Raw genomic sequence first — 24,658 nt, 5'->3', positions numbered from 1 at the left:
TCAAACTCTACTTAGGGGCTTAATGTAAGGTCCACTGTAAGGCCAGTTTATCAGTGTTGTTGATTATAAGGTGGAATCATTACCAGACTCCATCTACAAGTGGTTACACTACAAGTGAGAGATCACCTTTAGTGAAGTTCTAGCATCATGATTGGATGGAAAAGAGGGCAGTATTTGTAGCAAAGCCTTTGGATGGAAAGGAATGCAGTACTCTTAGCAAAGCCATTTTCACTCAAAGAGCCCATTATTTCCTTGCTGCTGCATAAAGTGCAGCCTTGAAAGTGCAGGCAGCCTATAAAAGGGGTTTTTTGCACCATATGACAATACTATCCTTGAGCAGGGTGTGTGGAGAGTAAATGGAAGTGATGAATGCAAGTTATGGGAGGGCATGGAAGGATGTGTGGTATGGATGGGAATGAGTGAAAATTATCAGAGAAGAGGAAAAGAAGGATGTGCAATTCTGCTATCACCAAGAGTATGGGAGTGTGTTACAGAACATGGATGGACTAAATCAAGATAGTGTGAGAGAAAGGTAAGATTGGCATTGTGAACTATGCATGGATATGTGTATATGTGCCTGTGAATATGAATACTGTATGAGGTAAGGATGAAATGAAGTTTTTCTGGAGGAATTTGAATGACTGTATAAATGGTTTTGAGAATGAGAGAAACATGGTCAATTTGGGTGATATGAATGCGAAAGTGGGATGTGATGAAATTGGTGAAATAGCTGGTAAATGGGGAGTGCCTGGAGTAAATGAGAATAGAAGCTATCTTGTGTATATCTGTGCTGAAAGGGACGAGGAATGATAGAACAGAATGGCAAAAGGCTTTGATTGACTATGTGACAGTGGATGAAAGACTGAGAAAGGCTGTGCTGGATGCTAGAGTTGTGAGAGGATTTTTTTGAGACTGACTGCTTCGCAGTTCTTGTGGGGATGAGGATTAGGAAGAAATGGAAGTATGGTGAGGTAAAAGTGTTGGCAAGATGAATCGAAAAATACAGGGAAGAGTATGAAATGAAGGTAACTGAAAGCTTAGATGGAAGTGCAGTAAATGTAGGAATGCAGTCATGTGTGAATGAGGTGTTTAAAATGTTTAAAGAAATACTAGTAAAGTGTAGAATCAGTAGTTTGACACAAGGTAGAGATACAGAAATAAAAAGGGCAATGCATGTTGGACAGAAGAGATTAGAAATGCTGTGGAGGAGAAGAAAAAGGCATATGGTAGATTGAGCAATAGGAATGTACCAGTGGGAGTTCAGTAAAGGAGGAGGGAAGAATACAAAATATGTAAGTGGAATGTTAAGAAGCTGATAGGGAAAAGCAAAGAAAAAGTAGATGAAGGCTTTGGAAGAAAGTTAATTGAAAAGTTTTAGGGATAAGAAGAAGCTATACCGGAGGGAAGTGAAAAAGGAAAGAGGTGAATGTAAGAGTGGTAATGATGTGAAAAGTAAAGAAGGGGAATTGCCGAACCAAAAGTAGTAAGTGAAAGGAAGATGAAAAGAGTATTTTGAAGAACTGATTAATGTGGGGGAATGGGAGGCAGCAGTTGTTACATGCATGGGTATGAAGGAGGGGAGGAGAGGATACAAGTGCAGGGGCCTGTAGCAAAAAGGGAGGTAAGAAGGTCAATGATGAGGCTGAAGGTAGGAAAGACCTCTGGAGTAGATGAGATTACAGCTGAAATGCTTCTTAAGTATGGAGGAGAAAGTGTGATAGAACGGATGCATCTTGTATGTAATTTAGCATGGAAACAGAAGGTTGTGCCTGAGGATTGGGTGAAAGCTATTATCTTTTTCTTATTCAAAGGAAAAGGTGAGAAGGATGTATGTAGCAATTTACCACACTCAGTCACCAACTTCTGCAGTTTCTCACCCAAATCAGCCACCAGCGCTGTATCATCAGCGAACAACAGCTGACTCACTTCCCAAGCCCTCTCATCCCCAACAGACTGCATACTTGCCCCTCTCTCCTAAACACTTATTTTTTCCAAAAGAAGGAACAAAGAAGGGGGGCAGGTGAGGACATTCCCTCAAAGGCCCAGTCCTCTGTTCTTAACATTACCTCGTGCGCAGGAGGGTGGATGTGCTGGAAATGAGATGTTTGAGGACAATATGTGGTGTGAGGTGGTTTGATCGAGTAAGTAATGTAAGGGTAAGAGAGATGTGTGGAAATAAAAAGAGTGTGATGGTTTGGGCACATGGAGAGAATGAGTGAGGAAAGATTGACCAAGAGGATATATATGTCGGAAGTGGAGGGAACGAGGAGAAGTGGGAGACCAAATTGGAGATGGAAAGATGGAGTGAAAAAGATTTTGAGTGATTGGTGCCAGAACATTCAGGAGGGTGAAAGGCGGACAAGGAATAGAGTGAATTGGATCGATGTGGTATACCGGGGTCGACGTGCTGTCAATGAATTGAATCAGGGCATGTGAAGCGTCTGGGGTAAACCATGGAAAGTTCTGTGGGGCCTGGATGTGGAAAGGGAGCTGTGGTTTTGGTGCATTATTACATGATAGCTAGAAACTGAGTGTGAACGAATGGGGCCTTTGTTGTCTTCCTAGTGCTACCTCGCGCACATGAGGGGGGGAGGGGGTTGTTATTTCATGTGTGGCAGGGTGGCGATGGGAATGAATAAAGGCAGACATTATGAATTCTTTTTTTTTTTCTTTTTTTTTTTTATACTTTGTCGCTGTCTCCCGCATTTGCGAGGTAGCGCAAGGAAACAGACGAAAGAAATGGCCCAACCCCCCCCATTCACATGTATATACATACGTCCACACACGCAAATATACATACCTACACAGCTTTCCATGGTTTACTCCAGACGCTTCACATGCCCCGATTCAATCCACTGACAGCACGTCAACCCCGGTATACCACATCAATCCAATTCACTCTATTCCTTGCCCTCCTTTCACCCTCCTGCATGTTCAGGCCCCGATCACACAAAATCTTTTTCACTCCATCTTTCCACCTCCAATTTGGTCTCCCACTTCTCCTCATTCCCTCCACCTCCGACACATATATCCTCTTGGTCAATCTTTCCTCACTCATTCTCTCCATGTGCGCAAACCATTTCAAAACACCCTCTTCTGCTCTCTCAACCACGCTCTTTTTATTTCCACACATCTCTCTTACCCTTACGTTACTTACTCGATCAAACCACCTCACACCACACATTGTCCTCAAACATCTCATTTCCAGCACATCCACCCTCCTGCGCACAACTCTATCCATAGCCCACGCCTCACAACCATACAACATTGTTGGAACCACTATTCCTTCAAACATACCCATTTTTGCTTTCCAAGATAATGTTCTCGACTTCCACACATTTTTCAAGGCTCCAAGGATTTTCACCCCCTCCCCCACCCTATGATCCACTTCCGCTTCCATGATTCCATCCACTGCCAGATCCACTCCCAGATATCTAAAACACTTTACTTCCTCCAGTTTTTCTCCATTCAAACTTACCTCCCAATTGACTTGACCCTCAACCCTACTGTACCTAATAACCTTGCTCTTATTCACATTTACTCATAACTTTCTTCTTCCACACACTTTACCGAACTCAGTCACCAGCTTCTGCAGTTTCTCACATGAATCAGCCACCAGCGCTGTATCATCAGCGAAACAACAACTGACTCACTTCCCAAGCTCTCTCATCCACAACAGACTTCATACTTGCCCCTCTTTCCAAAACTCTTGCATTTACCTCCCTAACAACCCCATCCATAAACAAATTAAACAACCATGGAGACATCACACACCCCTGCCACAAACCTACATTCACTGAGAACCAATCACTTTCTTCCTACACGTACACATGCCTTACATCCTCGATAAAAACTTTTCACTGCTTCTAACAACTTGCCTCCCACACCATATATTCTTAATACCTTCCACAGAGCATCTCTATCAACTCTATCATATGCCTTCTCTAGATCCATAAATGCTACATATAAATCCATTTGCTTTTCTAAGTATTTCTCACATACATTCTTCAAAGCAAACACCTGATCCACACATCCTCTACCACTTCTGAAACCACACTGCTCTTCCCCAATCTGATGCTCTGTACATGCCTTCACCCTCTCAATCAATACCCTCCCATATAATTTACCAGGAATACTCAACAATTCTGGGGGCCTTGAAGAATGTGTGGAAGTCGAGAACATTATCTCGGAAAGCAAAAATGGGTATGTTTGAAGGAATAGTGGTTCCAACAATGTTGTATGGTTGCGAGGCTTGGGCTATGGATAGAGTTGTACGCAGGAGGATGGATGTGCTGGAAATGAGATGTTTGAGGACAATGTGTGGTGTGAGGTGGTTTGATCGAGTAAGTAACGTAAGGGTAAGAGAGATGTGTGGAAATAAAAAGAGCGTGGTTGAGAGAGCAGAAGAGGGTGTTTTGAAATGGTTTGGGCACATGGAGAGAATGAGTGAGGAAAGATTGACCAAGAGGATATATGTGTCGGAGGTGAAGGGAACGAGGAGAAGAGGGAGACCAAATTGGAGGTGGAAAGATGGAGTGAAAAGGATTTTGTGTGATCGGGGCCTGAACATGCAGGAGGGTGAAAGGAGGGCAAGGAATAGAGTGAATTGGAGCGATGTGGTATACAGGGGTTGACGTGCTGTCAGTGGATTGAATCAGGGCATGTGGAGCGTCCGGGGTGGGCCGTGGAGGGCTGTGTGGGTATGTATATTTGCGTGTGTGGACGTGTGTATGTACATGTGTATGGGGGGGGTTGGGCCATTTCTTTCGTCTGTTTCCTTGCGCTACCTCGCAAACGCGGGAGACAGCGACAAAGTATAAAAAAAAAAAAAAAAAAAAAAAAAAAAAAAAAAAATATATATATATATATATATATATATATATATATATATATATATATATATATATATATATATATATATATATGGATGGAGGGATAAAAGCAAAACCAGGGAAAAGGGGTGCAGATATGGAGTGTTGCAGGGAAATATGCTGTTCAGTGGCAAGCCTATTTGTGGATGCTACTGTGTTACTTGCGGAGAAAGATGAGTTGCAGAAGGTGTAATCATAAGAAGTGATTACTTCAATTTCTATAGCAAAGTATTTAACCAATCAATATTACTTTATTATACAAGGCATTTACATTTTTATCCTTAAATCTTACAAGGCATTTCAGGACCATATCCCACACATCATGCCCACTTACAAAAACTTGGTACAGAAGTCAACGTTAACAAGTTTTCATGAGGTAGGCTCAACAAGGATGTATAAAAAACAAGCAGTAAAATATTGGAAGATTACATTTAGTAAAAGATTGTAATGTAAAAAGTATTATCTTAATATACTGGGGAAGAGTAATTCTTTTTAGGTGCTCTATATTAAAATGGTGATCTGAGAAGTCCTTACCATGCTACAGATAAACAAATCATGTTCCAAGACTATCAATGCACATCTTGTTCTTTAACTACTATAAACTATACTTTAAATGCTGCACATTCTAGCAACATCTTTCTAGGCTTTTTTAACCAAAATACTGCACCTATATAACTGATATTAACTGACCACAGTGCGTGGCATTTTCTTGATTTCAAAGCTGGGAGAAACTCTCCCAAAATTACCATCTTTGGAGCTTACAGAACATCTTTGGAACTTACAAATATGTGCACAATATTTCTTAACATACAAGTGAAGCAGGCATCAATTACTTGCACACAGAAGCAAAGATGTGTGAAAATAAAGGCTGCTTTACCAATTATACACAAGCATCTGACATAAGCTAAGTGTGAGTGTGTTCACGCATTTATACAAGGTTAAAATGGGGCAACACAATGTAAAGCTCTCTCCCATTGAAACACAAAGAGTAATTTAAGTGTTATGAAGTGGGAAAGATGGAAAAACTTTGGTAAAGTACTAAACTGAAATATTCATGAAGGAATGACAAAGGGTAGAAAAATGCAAAATAGTAAATGGTCCAAGGATACTGTTGGGTATGAGAGTGAGTAGCAATTCAGGTGAGCTGCACAGTACATGGGGGTTGAAAGACAGAAACCATTAATAAAGGAGAAAATATCCCCCTCATGTTTCCAAACATGACACACCAATCTAACAGACATACTATCATTCAAAATTTATGGATCATATTCCCTGCACTGAAAGCCTTTAATGATATAAATCTTTGAATATATATAGATAACTTTATTGCAATACATTTTTGACAGCAGAGTAACTTGGCTCACCAATATTTCTGAATTTATAGGTCTGAGAGACTTTGGGTCTGTTGCAATGATTTATGTAATATGGACATGGGGAAGAGTTAGGCTTAACAACTGTATCCCAAAACTACTATTTATATGTAAAGCATTCTTCTACTTTAATAAAGGATATTCCTAATAACTATAATCTAAAACTAGTAGGTGGACGGTTCTGAATCACTGACTGAGATCTGAGGTACCTGGTTGTAATTGAATTGTGTTCAAAATATGTCTTACATTTATAGTAAAAAACTGAGATTACTCAGAATAATTAAATTACTTTCATAAATTGTGGGACTCTGTAAGTTTATGATTGTGTGTACTGTTAAATTACATGATTTGAAAGATAAGGATCCTGGTGAACAAGATGCCAAACAATCCAGGTACTGGTGATGGTAACTAAACTTATATATATCTGGTTACTGAGGCATTGAAATAAATATTTCAAACAACTTACATCAATGACTTAGTTTTTCTTCCTTATAATTTAAAGTTTAGTTTTGTTATCCACAACTGTTCACACAAAATGCTAGGATTGGTTTTTGTATGTTCCTGCTGGCTTATGCTTCTAAATTTTAATGATAAAAGTAATAACATAAAAGACTGTTAACTCAAGTACAGTAATATACTATGGATCTTGAAAAATTAAAGTATAAAGCCAAAACAGGCCTTTGATTCTTTAAATAAGCTACAAGCAACCATGACAAAAGAGTATGTATGAATTTTCTGTCTAGGTAAAGAATAGGAATGGATGACATCATTGAATAGCTGCAGAGAGGCCTCAGCCATGGTTTATTTTTCTATGAGCATTATGACACATATTAATGCTAAAATGAATAGGTAATACTGATTCCACTAATTGACCTTTACATAACATTAATGCAACCAATTGATGGTATATATATTATTCATGTCTCATTCCTGGAAATGCAACAAACTCCAGATGTGCATGGTGTGAAAATGAAGCTACATTTAATTTCACCATATTCAAATCAATGCTTCCTTCTTAAAAGCCCTCCTTATCTATCTTAATTGCTTATAATGAAAGGGGTACTCTACAGAACCTTTTCTTTTCATTTTCTGTTGGCATAACAATTTTTCAACCTGTTTTTATCAATGGCATGAAAATGTAGCAAGAATTTAAACTTATCAATGCATATAAAACAATAAAGAATCATATGCTACTTTACCAGCCACAACAAGGTATGTACCTGACAAATGTAAATGAGTTACCAGGTGGTAAACACTGAAGAGGAAAGAGCCACTGCAGTTTTCATTCTTCTCTATAAAGGGATTATGAAAATGTTACCATCTTTGAAATAAATGAAATGTAATACCTTAAAACTTTTCAACTCAGGATACATAAGATATTTAGGACTTAATACTCAAGATAAACATAAAGTATCAGGCTTTACGTATTAAGTTTTTCTCTATATTTTCAAGTATGGTAGCATATTATCATGGATAGTCTGATGAAATAAAATGTCAAGAGATTGGAAAAAACCACTGACATTTTTCACGGAAGGAAGATGGAATTTCCCTGTAGTGATCTAGCTAAACTTTTTTTTTCCTGCTCAGGTATAGGTAAAGCCTGGTTGGCCTGACCATTAACCCAGTCCATGGTCTTCAAACAGACCCTGAGGTGTCTCCTCCTGTGGGAAAGAAAAACTGCATTAAGTCACACCACCAACAACTTGATATGCTTTTTAGCAACAATTGATATGAAAATACTAAGAGGAAAGTACCCTAACAACATGAAGACAATCAGTCATAGTGTCTACTAACTTTGAATGTTGAAAGGTGGCCTTTCTTGTCTTTATAGGATGGGCTCTGGTACCTTGGAAACTGCATTTGATACTAAGGTACCTTAGTCATAATTCAAGGCAACTGGGTTGCCTTTATTGAGTAAGTGCAGTGAATCAAGTTTAATCTATAAGGCTAGGGTGACTTTTGGAGGTCTTTCGTGGCATCACAATGACTTTCATGGCCAAAATGTGGTAACTTAAACCTGGCCCAAATTCTGAAGTAACAACACCCAGAATTTGAGGCCAGTCTGTGCTGCCGTTCGATCAAAAAAAGGTTTGCTTACATACTTGAAATTTCTTTTTTTTATCACAGGAAAAGAATACTGGTCATCTTATACAGCAAATTAGAAATAGGGAAATAAAAAATCTAGTTTCTTCATTAATTTCTCTGACAATTATGGCATCCTAGTATTCCTTCTTCACTAATGAAATACTGATATATAAAGAGGGTATTTTATGGATTTCTTATCATGTATTTTATAATAACAGCAAAGTAACATTATTTAAGATTCATCTCCTCAACCTCTGCCACAACAAATTTAGTTTCATATTCCAGTACAAGCACATCTTAATGTTTAAGATATTTGCACTGGCATTTTCATGAGTGCCTGCTGATTTGTTTTGGAGCCAAAGTAAGTTTATTCATTTCATTATGTGATACTCATATTTGCAAATATACTGTTTCATGGTATACTTTATTATTCTAATCTTTTCAAGTCAGGTATTTCTCACTTAAACAACACATTAAGAATATTACTTGACTTTTAACCTAGCTCTCCTTAAAAGGCAACCATCAGCAAGGGAAAATTATTCCAAAATTTTTCCCAGCATTTGTTCGATGGAAATCTAATGTTATTTGGTTTTGGAATAAAAACCTGAAAACCTTACAAAACATTGAGTTGAGTTAGCAACTCAAGGGTGGGCCATTTTAATAACTATTTCTTTCCCTACATCTCAAAGCTTTGTAGCTTTCTATCCTCTTGTATATTTCCCAATGACTATGACCTGGCACATTCTAAAGAGGCTTTTCACCTACTCTAAAATTCGTAAATACTTTACGTTGTCTCTTCTTTTTCCCTTTCATAATCATCATAATATTTCAAAATAGGCCTGGCTGTGATGTGGACTATTGTCTGTGACAGAGAAAAAAGTATGCATACAAGCTTTTACCACAACTACTGCCATTGCACATATGGGTTGCCTCTTCCTACCCTCAATTGAATTCAAAGGCTTGCTTTTTCAGTATACAGAGATGCCTTACATTACTAACAACTACAATTTGAATCAAGAAAAAATCCTGCTATGTCAGTTACCTATATAACACAGAGAAGGAAGGTACAGCCCTGTTCCTCCCAAGTGTGTTCCCTCATCACCTTCGGCAACACTGCTGTACAGCTATGCATGTTAAGCAAGTTAATGATTGTTTCTGGGAAACTAAAGATAGTGATATCAATTTAGTGAATGCTGAATGTAATTCTAATCACAAAAGGAAAGTGATCTTTATTATGATACAGAGGAAATAGGAGAGAAATGTTCTAGAACAAGTTATGGGAGGCATATATGTAGCTGGCCCAGGTTACTGTGGAGTAAATAACAAAACTGTAAATAATGATATATCTGTAAATTATTATCATACTTGATTGCCCATTCCCACGTCAGTGAGGTAGCGCCAGCAAACAGATGAAGAAAGGCCCATCCACTCATATACACACATATATACATGCCCATATACGTACATATACATATCAACATATATACATATACATATGCAGGCACAGCACAGACTTATATACACATGCACATATTCATACTCGCTTGCCTTCATCCATCCCTGGCGCCATCCCACCCTACAGGGAAAAACATCACCACCCCTTGCATCAGTGAGGCAGCACCAGGAAAACTGACAAAAAAGGCCACAATCATTCTCACTCAGTCTCTAGCTGTTATGTGTAATGCACTAAATTCACAGACCTTTCCATGGTTTAGCCCAGACATTTAACATGCCTTATTCAGTCCATTGACAGCACGTTGACCCCGGTATACCACATCGTTCCAATTCTCTATTCCTTGCGCACCTCTTACCCTCCAGCATGTTCAAGCCCTGATTGCTCAAAATCTTTTTCACTCCATTTTTCTACATCCAATTTGGTCTCCCACGTCTCCTTCTTCCCTGCACCTCTGATACATATATCCTCTTTATCAACCTTTCCTCACTCATTTTCTCTATATGTCCAAACTATATCAAAACACCCCCTTCTGCTCTCTCAACCACATTCTTTATGTTACCACACATCTCTCTTATCCTTTCATTATTTACTTGAGCAAAACACCTAACACCACATATTGTCCTCAGACATTTCATTTCCAACATATCCACCCTCCTACATACAACCCTATCTATAGCCCATGCCACACAACCATATAATATTGCTGGAACTACTATTTCTTCAAACATACCCATTTTTGCACTCGGAGATAACCTTCTCTCTTTTCACACATTCTTCATCGCTCCAAGAACCTTAGCTCCCTCCCCAACCCTATGACTCACTTCCACTTCCATAGTTCCTTTCGCTGCTAAGTTCACTCCCAGATGTCTAAAACACTTCACTTCCCCCAATTTTTCTCCATTCCAACTCAAATCCCAACTAACTTGTCCCTCAATCCTGCAGAACCTAATAACCTTGCTCTCGTTCACATTTACTCTCAACTTTCTCCCTTCACACTCTTTTCCAAACTCAGTCACCAACTTCTGCAGTTTCTTACTCAAATCAGCCATCACTGCTGTATCACTGGTGAACAACAACCGACTCACTTCCCAGGCCCTCTCATCCCCAGCAGACTGCATACTTGCCCCTCTCTCCAAAACTCTTGCATTTACCTCCTTAACCACCCCATCCATAAACAAATCAAAGAACCATGAGGACATCACACACCCTTGCCACAGACTGACCTTCACTGGGAACCGATCCCTCTCCTTTCTTCTTACTCTTACACATGCCTTACAACCTTGATAAAAACTTCTATGCTTCTAGCAGCTTACCTCCAACACTGTATACTCTTAAGATCTTCCACAAAGCATATCTATGAACCCTATTTTACACCTTCTCCAGATCCAAAAATTCCACATACAAATCCATCTGTTTCTATAAGTATTTCTTACACACATTCTTCAAAGTAAACACCTGATCCACACATCCTCTACCACTTCTGAAACCACACTGCTACTCCCCAATCTGATGCTCTGTATATGCTTTTACCCTCTCAATCAATACCCTCCCATACAATTTTCCAGGAATACTCAACAAACTTATGCCTCTGTAGTTTGAACACTCACCTTCATCCCCTTTGCCCTTGCGCAATGGTGCTATACATGCATTCTGCCAATCCTCAGGCACTTCACCATGATCCATACATACAGTGAATATCCTTACCCAACAATAAACAACACAGTCGCCCCCTTTCATAATAAATTCAACAGCAATACCATCCAAACCTGCCTCCTTGCCTGATTCCATCTTCCACAAGGCTTTTGCCACCTCTTCTCTCTTCACTAAACCACCATCCTTGTCTTTCTCACTTCGCACACCATCCTGACCAAAACACCCTACATTTGCCACTCTATCATCAAACCTTCAAAATACTCACTCTATCTCCCCCTCACTTCATCACTACCTGTTATCACTTCTCCCTTTGCCCCCTTCACCAATGTTCCCACTTGTTTTCTTCTCTAGCACACTTTATCTACCACCTTCCAAAACATCTTTTTATTCTCCTAAAGTTTAATGATAGTCTCTCACCCTAACTCTCATTTGTCCTATTTTTCAACTCTTGCACTTTCCTTTTGACCTCCTGCCACATTCTCTTATACATCTCCTGGTCATTTGCACTCCTTCCTTGCTAGTATCATCCAAACGCCTCTCTTTCCTCTTTTACATAACAACTTTACTTCTTCATCCCACCACTCTCTACCCTTTCTAATCTGCCCACCTCCCACCTTTCTCATGGCACATGCATCTCTTGTACAGGCCATCACTGATTCCCTAAATACATCCCATTCCTCTCCAAATCCCCTCATGTCATTTGCTCTTACCTTTTGACATTCTACACTCAATCTCTCTTGATACTTCCTCACACAAGTCTCCTTTCCAAGCTGACTTACTCTCAACACTCTCTTCTCCCCAACATTCTTCTTTTTTGAAAACCTCTACAAATCTTCACCTTTGCCTCCACAAGAAAGTGATCAGGCATCCCACCAGATGCCCCTCTCAGCATATTAACATCCAAAGGCTCTCTTTTACATGCCTATCAATAAACACATAATCTAATAATTCCCTTTGATCATCTCCTACTCACATATGCATACTTGAACATATCTTTCTTTTGAAACCAGGTCTTTCCAATCACCAATCTTTTTCAGCACACAAATCCACAAACTCTTCATCATTTCCATTCACAACACTGAACACCTCATATACACCAATTATACCCTCAGTTGCCACATTACCCATCTTCGCATTTACAGCACCCATCACTAATGCCCTGTCTTGTGCACCAAAACTGCTGACACATTCACTCAGCTGCTCCCAAAACACTTGCCTTGCAAGATCTTTCTTCTTGTGACCAGGTGCATAAGCACCAATAATCACCTATCTCACCATCCACTTTCAGTTTTACCCACATCAATCTAGAATTTACTTCCTTACACTCTACCCCACACTCCCACAACTGCTTTAAGAGTAGTGCTACTCCTTCCTTAGCTCTTGTCCTCTCACCAACCCCCGACTTTACCCCTAAGACTTTTCCAAACCATTCTTCCCCTTTACCCTTAAGCTTCATTTCGCTCAGAGCCAGAACATCCAGATTTCTTTCCTCAAACATAATACCTATCTCTCCTTTCTTTTCATCTTGGTTACATCCACACACATTCAGACACCCCAATGTGAGCCTTCAAGGAGGATGAGCACTCCCTGCTTGACTCCTTTTTCCTGTTTTTGAAACTGAAATACAAGGGGAGGGTTTTCAATCCCCTTTAATCGCCTTCTACAACATGCAGGGAATACATGGGAAGTATATAAAATGCAATGAATATATAATTCATTTGAAAACTATATAAATAAGACATACATAAAACATTCTGGTGGGTACTGAAACATTTCACAAAATCATTATCTGTAATTCACAGGATATTATGTTACAAAGTCTCAAAACTGTGAATTGTGTTATTATACAATGAAAACAAATGTGTGTGTTATGCAAACTAAATGTGTTAATGTTTGGATGCCAAGGTTGATAAAATTTGTCATGTTGGTTGCATTAACCTAGTCAGCACAACCCTCTAGTGAGCAAGCTTTAAATGTCTGCACTGCATCAAATATATGTTGCTGGGTCATCTTTCTTAACTATTCTTAATGTTATCTATAATCTGATTACTAAAATATCTTTTGAATTTTTTGATAAACCTCTGTACTGGGCTTCCCTACAGCTTCATGTCTCTTGAAGTCTAAGGATCATTAGAATAGAATGTTCAAGATGATAAATTAAAAATATGATTTTTTTTCATAATTCTTGAGTGTTTCTATCATGAAATGTCATTCTGCAAGCAGTCACTATACAAAAGTACCCTGTATAGTTTAAGCTCTTTTGACTATCCATTGTCTCAACCTATTATGTTGACCTGCCATGTAAACATCATAACCTAACTAACTAATGATGTCGTATGCATCATTGAGGTATCTTAATATTTCTTGGTGAGGTTATGGGCAGATAACTTATTGCATGCTCAGAGTATCCAAGCCTACCATTTTTGGAAAGTATCACCCCATTCACCCATGTTGACTGGGGCTGTAAGTGAGTGTGCTGAATCCTGCACTGCTAGGATCTCATAACAGTCTGATTGTGGATGAAGCAATATATGTCATTATCAGGCAAAAATGGTTAATGGTACATGTGAAGTGCTTCAGCATTATCTCCTATTTACTAATTACAGATGACCATGTAACATCGTAGAAAAGTTACATAAATAGAAAATTCAAATGCTTGGGATTTATACATTGGTAATATTTTTCATTTGTCTGATATTATATCTCAAAAAAAAAAAATTACTCTTATTTGATATGCCATTTATCATGTCTGTGAAGTAGTGCCAGGAACAGAAAAAGAAAGGCTGTATTCACTCACATCCATTCTCTAGCTGTCATGTATAATGCACTGAAACCAAAGCTCCCTATCCACAACCAGGGCCCATGGACCTTCCTAAGGTTACCTCCAGCTGCTTTATATGCCCTGGTTCAGTCAATTGACAGCATGTTGACCCCTGTATACTATATTGTTCTGATTAACTCTCTCTCATGGCCCATGCATGCATTTCACCCTCCTGCATGTTCAGACCCTGATCACTCAAAATCTTTTCACTTCATCCTTACTTTTCCATCTCCAATTTGGTCTTCCCCTCTTTGTTTCCTCCACTTCTCACACATGTATCCTCTTTTATCAACCTATCCTCACTCATTCCAAACCATTTCAGCACACTCTCTTTAGCTCTCTCAACCACACTCCTTTTATTATCACACCTCTCTCATCATCTGATCACTTACATGATCAAACCACCTCACACCACATATTATTCTCAAACATTTCATTTCCAGCACATCAACCCTCCTCTTATCATCCTCATCCATAGCCTATGCCTCACAATCATATAACAGTATTGGAACTAGTTTACCTTCAAACATACCCATTTTTGCCCTCCCATTTAACACCCTCTCATTCCACACATTCTCCAATGTTCCCAGAACCTTCAGTTCCTCATCTACCTTATGACTCACTTCTGCTTACGTGGTTCCATTTGCCACTATGTCTACTCCCAGATATCTAAATCACACCATTATATTAAACTGAACAGGAATCATAGAAGTACTGCAATGGAATCAATAAATCAATTTTGCTAAAATTTACTGGATTCTTGATGTGATTATTTTTGTGCTGCACCTATTCTGATATTCATATCTATTTCATATAAGTGTCTTGAAAATTTTCATCACCAGCTTTCTCTAGTGGTGAAACTGCTCATCCTCACATCATTTATAACTAGAATTATGAAAAATGTTTCAGTACAATCTTCAAATTCCAACTTTTCATTTGTGATTATGCCTTAGTCATAAAAATTTCATCAACATATTTTCCCATTTGCCCTTGGTAGAATGTTACTGCTATGATGTTAAAAATTTCATGACTTACTTGCCCCAATTTTTGTCAATGAATTTCATTAGGTTCTCTTCTTTTTTCTCTGATCCTTTTACCTTACTTATTTTCATTTCATCTACAAAAGACCATTCTATACTTTCCTCTACCTCTTTGTTTTCTTCTAAAATCATCATTACTATATCTAGTAATTAACTTGATAAAACATCCTTTCAACTTTCTCCTTTCCCACACACTTCCAAACTCAGTCACCAAGTTCTGCAGTTTCTCATTCAAATCAGCCACCAGTACTGTACCATCGGCAAACAACAACTGACTCACTTCCCAGGCCCTCTCATCACCAACAGACTGCATACTCGCCCCTCTCTCCAAAACTCTTGCATTTATCTCCCTAATAACCCCATCCATAAACAAATTAAACACCATGGGAACATTACACACCCCTGTCACAGCCCGACCTTCACTGGGAACCAACCACTCACCTCTCTTCCTACTTGTACACATGCCTTACACTCTTGATGAAAACTTCTCACTGCTTCTAGCAGCTTACCTTCGCACCATATACTCTTAAGACATTCCACAAAGCATCTCTATGAACCCTATCATATGCCTTCTCCAGATCCATAAATGCTACATACAAATCCATTTGTTTTTTTAAGTATTTCTCACATACATTCTTCAAAACAAACTCTTGATTCACACATCCTCTACCACTTCTGAAACCACACTGCTCCTCCCTAATCTGATACTCTGAATATGCCTTCATCCTCTCAATCAATACCCTCCCATACAATTTTCCAGGAAAACTCAACAAACTTATGCCTCTGTAGTTCAAACACTCACCTTTATCCCCTTTGCCTTTGCACAGTGGCACTATACAAGCATTCGCCAATCCTCAGGCACTTCACCATGATCCATACATACATACATTGAATATCCTTACTAACAAATCAACACCACAGTCACCCCCTTTCTTAAGAAATTCAACAGCAATACCATTCAAAACTGCCGCCTTGCTGGATTTCATCTTCCACAAAGCTTTCACCACCTCTTCTCTGTTTACCAAACCATTCTCCCTGACCCGTCTCACTCTGCACACGACCTCGACCAAAACATCCTATATCTGCCACTCTATCATCAAGTACATTCAACGAACCTTCAAAATACTCACTCCTTCTTCTCATGTCACCACTACTTGTTATTACCTCCCCATTAGCCCCCTTCACCGATGTTTCCATTAGTTCTCTTATCTTACACACTTTATTTACCTCTTACCAAAACATTTTTTTATTCTCCCTAAAATTTAATGATACTCTCTCACACCAACTCTCATTTGCCCTCTTTTTCATCTCTTGCACCTTTCTCTTGACCTCCTGCCTCTTTCTTTCAACATCTCCTAGTCATTTGCACTACTTCCCTGCAAAAATCTTCCAAACGTCTATCTCTTCTCTTTCACTAACAATCTTACCTCTTCATCCCACAAGTCACTACCCTTTCTAATCTGACCACCTCCCACCTTTCTCATGCCACAAGCATCTTTTGTGCAAGCCATCACTGCTTCCCTAAATACATCTCATTCCTCCCTATTCCCCTTATGTCAATTGCTCTCACTTTTTTCCATTCTGCACTCAATCTCTCCAGGTACTTCCTCACACAAGTTTCCTTTCCAAGCTCACTTACTCTCACCACTCTCTTCAACCCAACATTCTCTTTTCTTTTCTGAAAACCTCTACAAATCTTCACCTTTGCCTCCACAAGATAATGATCAGACATCCCTCCAGTTGCCCCTCTTAGCACATTAACATCCAAAAGTCTCTCTTTCACACACCTATCAATTAACATATAATCTAATAACACTCTCTGGCAATCTCTCCTACTTACATACTTATATTTATGTATATCTCTTTTTTTAAACCAGGTATTCCCAATCACCAGTCCTTTTTCAGCACACAAATTTATAAGCTCTTCACCATTTCCATATATATATATATGCGCTACCTCGCTAATACGGGAGACAGCGACAAAGCAAAATAATAATAATAATAATAATATAATATAATATATATGCGTGCGAAAAAGAGACTTTTGGATGTTAATGTGCTGAGAGGTGCAACTGGAGGGATGTCTGATCATTATCTTGTGGAGGCTAAGGTGAAGATTTGTATAGGTTTTCAGAAAAGAAGAGTGAATGTTGGGGTGAAGAGGGTGGTGAGAGTAAGTGAGCTTGGGAAGGAGACCTGTGTGAGGAAGTACCAGGAGAGACTGAGTACAGAATGGAAAAAGGTGAGAACAATGGAAGTAAGGGGAGTGGGGGAGGAATGGGATGTATTTAGGGAATCAGTGATGGATTGCGCAAAAGATGCTTGTGGCATGAGAAGAGTGGGAGGTGGGTTGATTAGAAAGGGTAGTGAGTGGTGGGATGAAGAAGTAAGAGTATTAGTGAAAGAGAAGAGAGAGGCATTTGGACGATTTTTGCAGGGAAAAAAAGCAATTGAGTGGGAGATGTATAAAAGAAAGAGACAGGAGGTCAAGAGAAAGGTGCAAGAGGTGAAAAAAAGGGCAAATGAGAGTTGGGGTGAGAGAGTATCGTTAAATTTTAGGGAGAATAAAAAGATGTTCTGGAAGGAGGTAAATAAAGTGCGTAAGACAAGGGAGCAAATGGGAACTTCAGTGAAGGGCGCAAATGGGGAGGTGATAACAAGTAGTGGTGATGTGAGAAGGAGATGGAGTGAGTATTTTGAAGGTTTGTTGAATGTGTTTGATGATAGAGTGGCAGATATAGGGTGTTTTGGTCGAGGTGGTGTGCAAAGTGAGAGGGTTAGGGAAAATGATTTGGTAAACAGAGAAGAGGTAGTGAAAGCTTTGCGGAAGATGAAAGCCGGCAAGGCAGCAGGTTTGGATGGTATTGCAGTGGAATTTATTAAAAAAGGGGGTGACTGTATTGTTGACTGGTTGGTAAGGTTATTTAATGTATGTATGACTCATGGTGAGGTGCCTGAGGATTGGCGGAATGCGTGCATAGTGCCATTGTACAAAGGCAAAGGGGATAAGAGTGAGTGCTCAAATTACAGAGGTATAAGTTTGTTGAGTATTCCTGGTAAATTATATGGGAGGGTATTGATTGAGAGGGTGAAGGCATGTACAGAGCATCAGATTGGGGAAGAGCAGTGTGGTTTCAGAAGTGGTAGAGGATGTGTGGATCAGGTGTTTGCTTTGAAGAATGTATGTGAGAAATACTTAGAAAAGCAAATGGATTTGTATGTAGCATTTATGGATCTGGAGAAGGCATATGATAGAGTTGATAGAGATGCTCTGTGGAAGGTATTAAGAATATATGGTGTGGGAGGAAAGTTGTTAGAAGCAGTGAAGAGTTTTTATCGAGGATGTAAGGCATGTGTACGTGTAGGAAGAGAGGAAAGTGATTGGTTCTCAGTGAATGTAGGTTTGCGGCAGGGGTGTGTGATGTCTCCATGGTTGTTTAATTTGTTTATGGATGGGGTTGTTAGGGAGGTAAATGCAAGAGTTTTGGAAAGAGGGGCAAGTATGAAGTCTGTTGGGGATGAGAGAGCTTGGGAAGTGAGTCAGTTGTTCGCTGATGATACAGCGCTGGTGGCTGATTCATGTGAGAAACTGCAGAAGCTGGTGACTGAGTTTGGTAAAGTGTGTGGAAGAAGAAAGTTAAGAGTAAATGTGAATAAGAGCAAGGTTATTAGGTACAGTAGGGTTGAGGGTCAAGTCAATTGGGAGGTGAGTTTGAATGGAGAAAAACTGGAGGAAGCGAAGTGTTTTAGATATCTGGGAGTGGATCTGGCAGCAGATGGAACCATGGAAGCGGAAGTGGATCATAGGGTGGGGGAGGGGGCGAAAATTCTGGGGGCCTTGAAGAATGTGTGGAAGTCGAGAACATTATCTCGGAAAGCAAAAATGGGTATGTTTGAAGGAATAGTGGTTCCAGCAATGTTGTATGGTTGCGAGGCGTGGGCTATGGATAGAGTTGTGTGCAGGAGGATGGATGTGCTGGAAATGAGATGTTTGAGGACAATGTGTGGTGTGAGGTGGTTTGAACGAGTGAGTAACGTAAGAGTAAGAGAGATGTGTGGAAATAAAAAGAGCGTGGTTGAGAGAGCAGAAGAGGGTGTTTTGAAGTGGTTTGGGCACATGGAGAGGATGAGTGAGGAAAGATTGACCAAGAGGATATATGTGTTGGAGGTGGAGGGAACGAGGAGAAGAGGGAGACCAAATTGGAGGTGGAAAGATGGAGTGAAAAAGATTTTGTGTGATCGGGGCCTGAACATGCAGGAGGGTGAAAGGAGGGCAAGGAATAGAGTGAATTGGAGCGATGTGGTATACCGGGGTTGACGTGCTATCAGTGGATTGAATCAAGGCATGTGAAGCGTCTGGGGTAAACCATGGAAAGCTGTCTAGGTATGTATATTTGCGTGTGTGGACGTATGTATATACATGTGTATGGGGGGGGTTGGGCCATTTCTTTCGTCTGTTTCCTTGCGCTACCTCGCAAACGCGGGAGACAGCGACAAAGTATAAAAAAAAAAAAAAATATTTATTTTGCTTTGTCGCTTTCTCCCGCATTTGCGAGGTAGCGCAAGGAAACAGATGAAAGAAATGGCCCAACCCACCCCCATACACATGTATATACATACACGTCCACACACGCAAATACACATACCTATACATCTCAATGTACACATATATATATACACCCACAGACACATACATATATACCCATGCACACAATTTACACTGTCTGCCTTTATTCATTCCCATCGCCACCTCGACACACATGGAATACCATCCCCTCCCCCCTCATGTGTGCGAGGTAGCGCTAGGAAAAGACAACAAAGGCCCCATTCGTTCACACTCAGTCTCTAGCTGTCATGCAATAATGCCCGAAACTACAGCTCCCTTTCCACATCCAGGCCCCACACAACTTTCCATGGTTTACCCCAGACGCTTCACATGCCCTGGTTCAATCCACTGACAGCACATCGACCCCGGTATACCACATCGTTTCAATTCACTCTATTCCTTGCATGCCTTTCGCCCTCCTGCTTGTTCAGGCCCTGATCACTCAAAATCTTTTTCACTCCATCTTTCCACCTCCAATTTGGTCTCCCACTTCTCCTCGTTCCCTCCACCTCCAACACATATATCCTCTTGGTCAATCTTTCCTCACTCATTCTCTCCATGTGACCAAACCATTTCAAAACACCCTCTTCTGCTCTCTCAACCATGCTCTTTTTATTTCCACACATCTCTCTTACCCTTACATTACTTACTCGATCAAACCACCTCACACCACACATTGTCCTCAAACATCTCATTTCCAGCACATCCACCCTCCTGCGCACAACTCTATCCATAGCCCACACCTTGCAACCATACAGTATTGTTGGAACCACTATTCCTTCAAACATACCCATTTTTGCTTTCCGAGATAATGTTCTCGACTTCCACACATTCTTCAAGGCTCCCAGGACTTTCGCCCCCTCCCCCACCCTATGATTCACTTCTTCCATATATATATATATATATATATATATATATATATATATATATATATATATATATATATATATATACATTATCCCTTATCCCTGGGGACAGGGGAGAAAGAATACTTCCCACGTATTCCCTGCGTGTTGTAGAAGGCGACTAAAAGGGAAGGGAGCAGGGGGGCTGGAAATCCTCCCTTCTCATTTCTTTTTTTTTTAATTTTTCAAAAGAAGGAACAGAGAAGGGGGCCAGGTGAGGATATTCCCTCAAAGGCCCAGTCCTCTGTTCTTAATGTTACCTCGCTAACGCGGGAAATGGCAAATAGTTTGAAGGTTTGAATTATCCCTGGGGATAGGGAAAAAAGAATAGTTCCCACATATTCCCTGCGTGTCGTAGAAGGTGACCAAAAGGGAAGGGAGCAAGGGGCTGGAAATCCTCCCCTCTCGTTTTTCATTTTCCAAGAGAAGGAACAGAGAAGGGGGCCAAGTGAGGATATTCCCTCAAAGGCTCAGTCCTCTGTTCTTAACGCTACCTCGCTAAAGCGGGAAATGGCGAATAGTATGAACAAAAATATATATATATATATATATATATATATATATCCCTGGGGATAGGGGAGAAAGAATACTTCCCACGTATTCCCTGCGTGTCGTAGAAGGCGACTAAAAGGGAAGGGAGCGGGGGGCTGGAAATCCTCCCCTCTCGTTTTTTTTTAATTTTCCAAAAGAAGGGACAGAGAGGGGGGCCATTTGAGGATATTCCCTCAAAGGTCCAGTCCTTTGTTCTTAACGCAACCTCGCTAATGCGGGAAATGGCGAATAGTATGAAAGAAAAGATATATATATATATATATATATATATATATATATATATATATATATATATTATCCCTGGGGATAGGGGATTAATAATACTTCCCACGTATTCCCTGCGTGTCGTAGAAGGCGACTAAAAGGGGAGGGAGCGGGGGGCTGGAAATCCTCCCCTCTCATTTTTTTTTTAATTTTCCAAAAGAAGGAACAGAGAATTGGGCCAGGTGAGGGTATTCCCTCAAAGGCCCAGTCCTCTGTTCTTAATGCTACCTCACTAACGCGGGAAATGGCGAATAGTTTAAAAGAAAAGAATATATATATATATATATATATATATATATATATATATATATATATATATATGTGAGAAATACTTAGAAAAGCAAATGGATTTGTATGTAGCATTTATGGATCTAGAGAAGGCATATGATAGAATTGATAGAGATGCTCTGTGGAAGGTATTAAGAATATATGGTGTGGGAGGCAAGTTGTTAGAAGCAGTGAAAAGTTTTTATCGAGGATGTAAGGCATGTGTACGTGTAGGAAGAGAGGAAAGTGATTGGTTCTCAGTGAATGTAGGTTTGCGGCAGGGGTGTGTGATGTCTCCATGGTTGTTTACTTTGTTTATGGATGGGGTTGTTAGGGAGGTGAATGCAAGAGTTTTGGAAAGAGGGGCAAGTATGAAGTCTGTTGGGGATGAGAGAGCTTGGGAAGTGAGTCAGTTGTTGTTCGCTGATGATACAGCGCTGGTGGCTGATTCATGTGAGAAACTGCAGAAGCTGGTGACTGAGTTTGGTAAAGTGTGTGAAAGAAGAAAGTTAAGAGTAAATGTGAATAAGAGCAAGGTTATTAGGTACAGTAGGGTTGAGGGTCAAGTCAATTGGGAGGTAAGTTTGAATGGAGCAAAACTGGAGGAAGTAAAGTGTTTTAGATATCTGGGAGTGGATCTGGCAGCGGATGGAACCATGGAAGCGGAAGTGGATCATAGGATGGGGAAGGGGGCGAAAATTCTGGGAGCCTTGAAGAATGTGTGGAAGTCGAGAACATTATCTCGGAAAGCAAAAATGGGTATGTTTGAAGGAATAGTGGTTCCAACAATGTTGTATGGTTGTGAGGCATGGGCTATGGATAGAGTTGTGCGCAGGAGGATGGATGTGCTGGAAATGAGATGTTTGAGGACAATGTGTGGTGTGAGGTGGTTTGATCGAGTAAGTAACGTAAGGGTAAGAGAGATGTGTGGAAATGAAAAGAGCGTGGTTGAGAGAGCAGAAGAGGGTGTTTTGAAATGGTTTGGGCACATGGAGAGAATGAGTGAGGAAAGATTGACCAAGAGGATATATGTGTCGGAGGTGGAGGGAACGAGGAGAAGTGGGAGACCAAATTGGAGGTGGAAAGATGGAGTGAAAAAGATTTTGTGTGATCGGGGCCTGAACATGCAGGAGGGTGAAAGGAGGGCAAAGAATAGAATGAATTGGATCGATGTGGTATACCGGGGTTGACGTGCTGTCAGTGGGTTGAATCAGGGCACGTGAAGCGTCTGGGGTAAACCATGGAAAGCTGTGTAGGTATGTATATTTGCGTGTGTGGACGTATGTATATACATGTGTATGGGGGTGGGTTGGGCCATTTCTTTCGTCTGTTTCCTTGTGCTACCTCGCAAACGCGGGAGACAGCGACAAAGCAAAAAAAAAAAAAAAAAAAAAAATACACATATATATATATATATATATATATATATATATATATTTTATCCCTGGGGATAGGGGAGAAAGAATACTTCCCACGTATTCCCTGCGTGTCGTAGAAGGCGACTAAAAGGGAAGGGAGCGGGGGGCTGGAAATCCTCCCCTCTCGTTTTTTTTTTTTTTTTTTTTTTCCCAAAAGAAGGAACAGAGAAGGGGGCCAGGTGAGAATATTCCCTCAAAGGCCCAGTCCTCTGTTCTTAACGCTACCTCGCTATCGCGGGAAATGGCGAATAGTATGAAAAAAAAAAAAAAAAAAAAAAATAATATATATATATATATATATATATATATATATATATATATATATATATATATATATATATATATATGTGGATGGAATGATATGAGAGATGAAAGAAAAACTTGGGAAAAGGGGTGCAGAGATTGATTGTGGCAGGAGATATGGTGGCTAGTGGCAAGCTTATTTGTGGATGATACTGTGTTGTTTGCTGTGAGTGAAGAGGAGTTGCAGAAGGGTGTATGTGTTATGATATGTGTAAGCACAGGCAATTGAAGGTAAATGTAAGAAAAAGTATAGTAATGGTGTTTGAAAGGAAATGGAGTTAAAGTATATATTTTGTAAAACCATGCAGAGTGAAAGAAGAAAGTATACTACATTGTGCTTTGGATATGGGGTAAGAAAGTCTGGAAGAAGTGAGAGAATTTAAGTATTTAGGAGCTGTCTTGGGTAAGTGTGGTGATATGGAAGGAGAGATAAGGGATAGAGTAGTAAAGGGTAGATGAGTCACTGGGTCCCTTAACAGAACAATGAAAGGTAACAGTGTAAGTATGGCAGTGAAGAGAGGATTAAGGGACAGCATAGTTCTCCCAATCCTGACCTATGCAGCCAAGACATGGACATGAAATGAGTCACATAGGTAAAAACTCCAGGGTGTGGAAACAAGTTATTTGAGAGGAGCATGTGGTGACTAGATGGAATGAAGAAAGAAATGAAGGGGTCTATGAGCGATGTGGTATGGCAGGGAATGCAAAGGGTATGAATTGTTGAGTGGCAGAATGGGTGAAATGTAATACTTTGAGGTGGTTTAGACATGTGGAAAAAATGCAAGACTGGGAGTTTACATGGAGAGTGTATGATAGCACAATTATGGGGGTTGGTGTAAGGGGAAGACCACCTATGACATGGACAAATTGGGTGGAGGAATACTGGAGGGAGAGAAATGATAGAAGAATGCATGGAATGGTGTATGTGAGGGAAGCATGTAAGGACAGGGATAAGTGGAGACTCTTTTGCCATGACCACCCTTTGATGGGAGCTTTCCAGAGGGAACAGGCATCAGAGATATTTTTTTCATACATATTTGCATTTTT

General features: G+C 40.1%; 1 protein-coding gene across 1 annotated transcript in view; it reads right to left on the bottom strand.

The window, feature by feature from the left end:
- Positions 1-5,102: 5,102 nt before the first annotated feature.
- The window catches only part of AP-1sigma (AP-1 complex subunit sigma-2), a 79,355-nt gene continuing 59,799 nt past the window's right edge, over positions 5,103-24,658 (bottom strand). The window contains exon 5 of the mRNA XM_071691107.1: positions 5,103-7,902. Coding sequence (XP_071547208.1) covers positions 7,858-7,902 — 45 coding nt within the window. The 3' untranslated portion in view covers positions 5,103-7,857. The remainder of the gene's footprint in view (positions 7,903-24,658) is intronic.

The sequence above is a fragment of the Panulirus ornatus genome, chromosome 50, assembly GCF_036320965.1.
Source record: "Panulirus ornatus isolate Po-2019 chromosome 50, ASM3632096v1, whole genome shotgun sequence".
Classification (NCBI taxonomy): Eukaryota; Metazoa; Arthropoda; class Malacostraca; order Decapoda; family Palinuridae; genus Panulirus; species Panulirus ornatus.
Note: the sequence above shows the minus strand (reverse complement) of the source record. Positions and strands in the feature narration are given on the sequence as shown.